Source organism: Capsicum annuum, chromosome 9 (assembly GCF_002878395.1).
Source record: "Capsicum annuum cultivar UCD-10X-F1 chromosome 9, UCD10Xv1.1, whole genome shotgun sequence".
NCBI lineage: Eukaryota > Viridiplantae > Streptophyta > Magnoliopsida > Solanales > Solanaceae > Capsicum > Capsicum annuum.
The window spans coordinates 216,457,676-216,466,575 of NC_061119.1; the positions used below are offsets into that span (position 1 = coordinate 216,457,676).

General features: G+C 32.3%; 1 protein-coding gene across 1 annotated transcript; it reads left to right on the forward strand.

The window, feature by feature from the left end:
* Positions 1-206: 206 nt before the first annotated feature.
* On the forward strand, positions 207-826 carry LOC107841096 (uncharacterized mitochondrial protein AtMg00810-like). The gene is made up of 2 exons (XM_016685099.2): positions 207-449; positions 557-826. Exons 1-2 carry the CDS (start codon positions 207-209, stop codon positions 824-826), a joined length of 513 nt encoding a protein of 170 aa, XP_016540585.2.
* The last annotated feature ends 8,074 nt before the right edge of the window (positions 827-8,900 follow it).

Genomic DNA, 8,900 nt, shown 5'->3' on the forward strand with positions numbered 1-8,900 from the left:
GAACTTCAGGTCACTGCCACCTCTTCTTGTACAATTCCTTTAGTTTGTAAACTCAAGAAGTCCTTGTATGGCCTCAAACAAGCACCCGGGTAGTGGTTTTCCAAGCTGCCTAAGCGTTGTTATCAAGAGGCTACATTGCTAGCAAAAATAACTACTCTTTGTTCACTAAATATTCTGAGGATTCTTTGGTTATTTTGGTTGTTTATATGGATAATATTCTGTTGGCTGGTTCTGATGTATCTGAAATTATCAACCTCAAATTCTTTCTTGATCATCAATTCAAGATTAAGGACTTGGGTTTGGTCCATTATTTCTTAGGACTGGAAATTATTTCTCATGATACTGGATTCCTTATTCACCAACACAAGTATGCATCTGACTTGTTGGCCGAGTTCAGTTGTTCTAACTACACCCCTGTAGCTTCTCCCCTGGAACCTTCAGTCAAGTTGGTCCTGTTATGGATGATATTTTACCTGACCCATCTATTTTCAGGCATCTAGTTGGGAAACTCAACTTCCTTTAACACACTGGGCCTGATATATCTTTTGTCGTCCAGATTCTTAGCCAGTTTTTGCAGGATCCTTGTGCTGCTCATATGAAGGCTGGCATTCATGTTCTTCATTATCTTTTGAATGCTCCTGATCAAGGTATTTTCTTACCTGCTACATCTAATTTTTCCATTTGTGCTTATGCTGACTCTGATTGGGCTGCTTGCCCTCTGTCTCGGAGGTCTTTTACTGGTTATTACATTGTTCTTGGTGGTTGTCCTATCTCTTGGAAAAGTAAGAAGCAACCTACAATTGCACTTTCCTCAGCTGAAGCTTAATATCGTGCTTTCCGTAAAGTGGTTGCTGAGGTCTAGTTAACTAGATTATTTGCTGACATGGGTTTGATTATTTCTGCTCCTGTTCCTGCTTTTTGTGACAGCCAAGCTGCCCTACACATTTCCAAGAATTCGGTGTTCCATGAGCGTACAAAGCACATTGAGATCGATTGTCACTATGTCAGGGATTGCTTGCATGCCCTGCTGATTTCTCTTCATCATATTTCTTCTGCTGCTCAACTTGCAGATATCATGACCAAGCCGCTGAGTGGTCCTCTTCATTACATTGTTTTACGCAAGTTGGGTGTGTTAACACCCTCCAGCTTGAGGGGGTGTTAACATTGGCCCAGACCCAAGTTTTACACGGAGCCCATTTGAGACTACTGTGCCCGAGCCCACTTAATTTTCTTTATCAGTATTTTATATTTTTCCATTTCATATTTTGAGTTGTAAATATAAAAGGACCATAGATGTTTTTAGAGACAGAATAATAAGAAAGTTTCTGATATTTTTCTTTCTCTTCGTCTCTATAGCTCTAGAGTTTTCTCCATTGTTTTCAATGGTGATCTCAACTGTGTGAGCTCTAACATAAAGTGTATGCGTAACTTACTCCTGTCTCGTGAATGTAAAGAGGCTTTCTCATTTCTAAAACACTCATGGCTCAGATAACATATATCAAAGAACATGCAAGAAGAATAGAGATCTAACAAGCACTAGAGAAAGCATCACACCACATACAATAAAACACAATCGAAAGCAACATAAATCGCCTGACAAGAAACTGTGCAAGACTGACTAATACTATTAGTATAAAGGAGAAACGTATATGGAGCACCAAACTACCACAGAACCTAACTGATGTCAATGTACATTTTAGAAAATAAAATTTGACTTATATATAGAATTGAATTTTTGATATACGTGATATAATTTTATCGACGAAAGATATTTAACTGACTACTCATTAATGCTTACGAACTAAAGGACGTATACACTGTGCAACATTAATGTCTTGGTATATTCGAATATATTTAGTAATGGATGATTTAAAATATTTTTCAGTAAGGATTTGGTAAAAAGGAGAGTTGAGCCAGTTCATAACGCGGAATGAGTTAAAAAATAAAAGAAATTGGTTAAACTAGATGGAATGAGTGGGTAATGTAACGATTTAATTGAATGATACATAACATATCAGGCATTTCAAAATCAAAAAATTGATTTATATAACCAGGTCGGGGAGAGAGGAGTTAATGCTTTAGTAACATCAAAGGGCCAAATGTATATATTTATGGCCAACTATTAAAGAGAGATGTGAATAGATCATTTCTCATAATTCGATTACACATTTGAGCTTTTATCCTTAAAAAAATGTAATAGAGATGAAGACCTAGTCCTTCATTAATTTACAACATGGCTCGAGCACTTATTCAATTATCCTTATTTACTAAACTAGATTTTGCATCTTGATATTATCTCTGATCCTGATTTTACAATGTTAATTTTCTTACATCCACAACTTCACAATTCGAGCGAAGAAAATACATAAATCAATTGTAGGCCCAATCAGCATTTGTAAATCAACTAATTTCATAGGCTAGTTTCTTAAGATTCAAAGGCCCAAAATTTATTTTTTTCAACCCAAAAAATGAGAATTCTCTTGGGCCAATTGCAGAAGTTGACATGTGAGTGCAAAGTATTGCAATTATGGCCCAAATTATAATTCCAACCCACATGAGAATTCTCTTGAGCCAATGAGGTGGTGTAGGTGATTGCCCAAGTTGACATTTGAGTGAAAATATTGCAATTATGGCCAAAATCTATGCTTCCAACCCACATAAGAATGCTCTTGGGCCAATGAGAAGATGTAAGTGATTGCACAAGTTGACATTTGAGTGCAAAGTATTGCAATTATGGCCCAAATTATAATTCCAACCCACATGAGAATTCTCTTCGGCCAATGAGGAGATGTAGGTGATTGCACAAGTTGACATTTGAGTGCCAAGTATTGCAATTATGGCCCAAATTTATGCTTTCAACCCACATGAGAATTCTCTTGGGCCAATGAGAGGATGTAGGTGATTGCACAAGTTGACATTTGAGTGCAGAGTATTGCAATTAGTGCCCAAAATTTATGATTCCAACCCACATGAGAATCTCTTGGGCCAATAAGAGGATGTAAGTGATTGCATAAGTTGATATTTGAGTGCAAAGTATTACAATTAAAGCCTAAATTTATGCTTTCAATCCACATGAGAATTCTCTTGGGCCAATGAGAGGATGTAGGTGATTGCACAAGTTGACATTTGAGTGCAGAGTATTGCAATTAGGGCCCAAAATTTATGATTACAACCCACATGAGAATCTCTTGGGCCAATAAGAGGATGTAAGTGATTGCATAAGTTGATATTTGAGTGCAAAGTATTGCAATTATGGCCAAAAATTTATGATTTCAACCCACATGAGAATTCTCTTGGGCTAATGGGGGGATGTAGGTGATTGCATAAAATGACGAAATCTTTACATGAATAGCCGAACAGATTTAGTATATATTTTTTTAGTCGGTATACATGATCTATACATTCATTATATATGATCACACTTATATTATACACGAATTGTACATATATTATACATCCGTCATTTACTTTTAGTTTACTTTGTTGGATGGACGGCTATTTAGGTTAATTAGCCTAAATAAGAAGCAAAGTGTCAAGCATTGTAATTAGGAACTAATGCTATTGCTGGCCCAAAGTTCGTTTGGCGTTATACATTTACGATCCTTAAACTTATCGGTATATTTTATTTAGATATTCAAAGTATGATGTATTTTAATTGAACATCTAAATTCATGATAAAAAAATTTGTTAAAAAATTTTACTAAAAATTACACAAATACACAATTTATGTTTCCAATATTACAAAAAATCTCAACTCCCTAAACATATTACAAGAATCCCAACATATACACAGAATGCTATGTATATGTCGGCTATGTTATGTATATTAATAGGGAGAGAGAGTAAAGTAATTAAAAAAATGGGAGAGGATGTAATTACTTCCAAAAGGTTGGTATTTATGTTATTTATACAAATTTTTATTCAAATTATATATATAAAAAAGTTGTGTGTATTTTCAAGTTCCCATTACATAGAAAACATTTGATTCCAAAAGCGAACCTTGAGCGTAGAGACAACAACAACAACAATATTATACCTCGTGGGTTCCCACATAGTGGTGTTTAGGGAGTAAAGTTAGGAGCAGACTTATGTGGGTGTTAGGGGGTTCGCCCCTCGACAAAAATTTACATTGTGTATATAGGGTAGAAAATTTATATTTCGATACATATATTAATTTTGAACCACTTGAACCAAGATATGAGACAACTCAGTAGTACTGGGATGCGCTACTTGGGGCTCATGCACCAGCCCCACTTCGCAGATTGAGTCTCACTGGGGCATGCATGCAGGCTGCCTAATTTTTGTTTTTAATTCATTTTTCAAACCCTCTGAGAAAAAATCCTGAATATGCCCTTGGATAAAGGGTATGTGTAACTTTCTCGTGAGAGGCTACTTAATTTCCAAAAAACTCATGTATATCAGGTAACGTATATCAAAGAACATACAGAAGAATAGAGATCTAATACAAACACCAGAGAAAGCATCACGTCACATGCAATAAAAAGAAACTATACAACAACAAAAAAAAAAAAAAAACGCTATGACTAAAACACAATCGAAAGCAACATAAATTGCCGGACAAGAAACTATGCAAGACTGACTAATGCTATTAGTATAAAAGAGAAACATATAAGGAACACCAAACTACCATCAGAATCTAATCGATGTCAATGTACATTTTCGAAAAAAAAATTTAACTTATATATATAATTTAATTTTTGATATACATGATATAACTTTTCGACGAGAGAGATATTTATGCACCTTGCAATGCTTACGAACTAAAGGATGTATACACCATGCAAGATTAATGTCTTGGTATATATTCGAATATATTTAATAATGGATGGTTTAAAATATTTTTCAGTATCAAGTTGCAATATATTTTATATTTAAATCAAGAAATAGTCAAGGAAGATATTATAACAAAATATATGGCCATCATATATACAAACAAAGTTTGTTGAATATGTCACAAGAAAAATACATGCTAATAATGTTGACTCCCATTTGCAATTTGCAACTAGATGATTTTACAAGCTACCAACCCATGAAACTTTCTATATAACCACAAAATATTATCACATGTTAAAGCCCATCAATTTCAAAAGATATGTAATCATCTAAATATTTTATTATATTTTAGAAACCCTAAACTTCAAAAGATCTATAATCATCTAAACATTATAATATAGAGAGTGGCGGACTCAGTATTCAGGGATTATGGGTGTTTGGGAGGTCCGAACATACATATTGACGTTCAGAGGCGGGGTCAGAATTTCAATTAAGGGGGTTCAATATTTAAAAAAAAAAAACTAATCGAAGGGGGTTCAACACCTACTATAAATACATTAAATCAATTTTAATCATGTATTAATGGTATATTTTTCGTTAAATTGAATTTAAATGAATCCTCTATCAAAGGATTGTCTCCATCCTTGTTGACGCCCTAAATTTTAAAAATCTATCTAGTTGATTAAGTGGATATTTTTCTATGTCTTATAGGAATTTTATTTTTTTAATATAATTATACCGAGTTGCATTTAATTAAACGAATGGCTAAGCACCTACATCAAATGATAGTGCCAAAATAAAACTTTCTAACCACACAATATTATCACATGTTAAAAAGCATAACAAGAATTTGTAATCATTTGAATACTACTCTATGTTATATCTATAAATAAATTATAATTTTAAAAAATCTTCATTTATTTCTTAAATTCACTATACAGTCAAATTAAAACATGTGTTCAATAAATCAATAACGCTCAAATAAAAATTATATATTTAGTTAAAATATCTAAATAAAATTGTTTGCTTCCTTGAGAGTGTCACGTACAACGTATATTTCAACTTTACCAATTTTAAATTTCAGAATTTTGACTTTAAGTAATAAATTTGAATAGTTATATATTCAATAATTTTTTTTAAGTAAAACTATATATTATTTTTAAAAAAATTATTGAGTTTCAGTCAAATTTATATCTGAACTACTAGCTCCGCCCCTTATCATATATCTCAGCCTTGTTCAATTGTCTCTATTTCACATACACGTTTTCTTTTTCTTTTTTTGGTCTGAAGTGTAATGACGTGTGACGTTAAGGGGCCGTTTGGTTGGAAAATTAATTACTCTAGGATTAATTATTTTGAATTAGCTATCTTAAAGTTAGTTATTCAATACTCAAGAAGGGATAAAAATAATGAAAAAATACATAAAGTAACATACTTAAATATTAAATTACAAAAAACAACAACATTTTTATCAAATTACATTTTGTAGCATATGTATTTGTATGTATTTGTATTTTGGTAGCAACAGTTTGCAAAACTACAAAATATAACTTGCTATATTATGAAATTATGAAACTGTTGCTATGAAACTCATAATTAAGGGGATAAATATGCTATTTCTGAATTTTGCCCTAAAAATAACACTACAATTTCGAAATAAGCTATTTCATCACGGGCGAAGCCAGCCTTTGACAAAGGGGTTGGATATGCTGTTTGATATGTTGGATAAAGTATAGGTACTTCAAAATAAATTTATATCATCAACAAAATATAATATAATATAATATAATAAGTCATTAAACTATTTAAGATTCATTTATATTTCGGTTGGTGGTTTGATTCGGTCTTCCGACTTTGGCTTAATCCGATATTATTATATGGTCTGGTAGGCTGAGTGGCATACCCCAGCCTAAGAAATCCTGTTAATGGTAACAGAGCCTGTGAATTTTCATAGTAAATATGTTAAGTGGGGTGAAGAATTTTAGCATAGATATAAGGTTTTTATAATTATGGATATGGAAGAAGTTAGTACTAAAAGTACAAAACTCGAAGAGGTAGATTTACCTCAAGATATGGATTTACTAAATAAATGGACAATTCCAAAAGTTAAATTAAAAACCATATATGAATACAGATTTTTTGATAAAATAAAGCATAAACAAATTATTAAAACAACTGAACAATCCCTTATTTTAAATGCTGATGAACAGACTATTCAACTCCTAAATAAGCATGATATTGATATTCTTAAACGTAATTATAATTATATGCATATTGGCCTAGTACAAATTTTCTTTCGACCTTTAACACTAAAGGGTCTTCCTGAAACATTTTTAGCTGCTTTGCGTGATGCTAGAAATTTAAATTTTAGAAAATCCTTAATGGGATCTATTGAATCAACTCTTGCCTATTGTCCTGTATATTTTAATACTCAGCCAAATTTATAATTATCTCTGACTGATGTAAATATTCTTCATGCTTTAACCTTAAATGTGAAAACTCATGGATATGATTATGCCCCTGGATCTGAACTTATAGGATTATCTTATCGCATATACTATCGTTTATTATCAACTTTAAATCCTCGATGTAAATTAATAGATGATAATTCTGATTGCACTATGCTTATTGAAACTAATTTTATAAAATCCAAGGTTACTACCCGAAGACCTATTAGATAGGATGAAATTGACTTCCCCAAAACATGGATTTTAAACTCAGTCACTTCCCCAAAACAATTGACGGAGGATGTGACTAATTCAGAGTTAACTCAAGTAACTCAAAATTCAGATGGACGAATATGTCTACAATTTGATAATAACCCCCCAGTCTATAGAAATTCATTTTAACTACCAAGAAGACATCCTTCTATACATCATATTTCTCCTATAGAACCTGATTATGGTCCAGCTAGGAATCGAGCGGCATCCTTGCATACTATAAATTCTGCAGATTCGCATGTTATACCTAAAGGTGTAGAAAAGATAAAAATCAACTCCAAAACTAATATAGTTCAAGATTTTGATAATGAAAATCCTACCCCATCTGAGATGGACTTCGATATCAATTCTGTTTAACTATGATGACACAACTTATTGATTTTAGTCCTGATTTTCAGGCAAGAAAATATATTCAGAAATATTTTTTTTCTGAAAAATGAAAAACCTTTAGGACATGTTTTTTTGAAACTTATAATCCTGATGAATTACGAAATATTTTCGAAGAATTCTATGAAATATGTGTCTTGAATAATAAAATTATTTTTTTTGTACCTTGATTCATGTCTGCATATTGGCCGTCATATATCAAAATAATTGAAAGATCTTATCAAAATTCTGATGGTACCATTACTCAGGCACTTTATCCTCCTCAGTCTTCCTTTATATTACCCAATAATACTGGAATGACTTTTTCTGCTTTCCAAAAATTTGTCAGTGAAGATGTTGGAAAAATTACTATTTCTGAAATAAATAACCTTATCGCCCAAAATAATTATTTGAGTCTCTATGTTAAGGTTTTAGGAGAACATATTTCCTCTCTTGATAAAAAACTTGACGAATTAATTGAGTTAGTTAACAAACTTAGCCCCCAGATGAATTCCTCTAACAATCCTTCTACTTCCAAAAACAAAGACGAAGAAGGATATATTTTATCTAAATCTTGTATCCAAAGACCTCCAGAAATAGAAGGATTTGAAAAAGTTTCTCAATTAGACCAATTAGAAAACTCTTAGACAAAAAATTCTCTCTTTTAAACATTCAACCTCTTAATATTTCTGATGATTTTGTACAAAACCTCGAGTCTAATTTTGCTGATAATATCGAATCTACTCAAAATACTGGAGATGTAATCTCTTCTGAGCTAAATAAGCTAAAAGGCATGATTAAAAAACAACCGGGAAAGAAATACGCTGAGATTCCCCGTATGTCTACTGCATATTATCCACGCCCAACTCCTCAAGATGTTCTGATAGAGGAAAGAGAATGGAATCAAACAAATACTTCTTATAGTGGAGAAGCTATTTATGAATGAAATATTGACGGATTATCTGATCGACAAATCTCTATTCTTATCCATCGGATGTCCATGTATGCTACTATTGCCAC

What these genes read in the sequence shown, in the direction of transcription:
- LOC107841096 (XM_016685099.2), top strand. Translation starts at nt 207, where the DNA reads ATGGATAATATTCTGTTGGCTGGTTCTGATGTATCTGAAATTATCAAC. An exon ending in TGGAACCTTCAGTCAAGTTG is followed by an intron (nt 450 to 556) that starts GTCCTGTTATGG and finishes TTTGTCGTCCAG; the next exon opens with ATTCTTAGCCAGTTTTTGCA.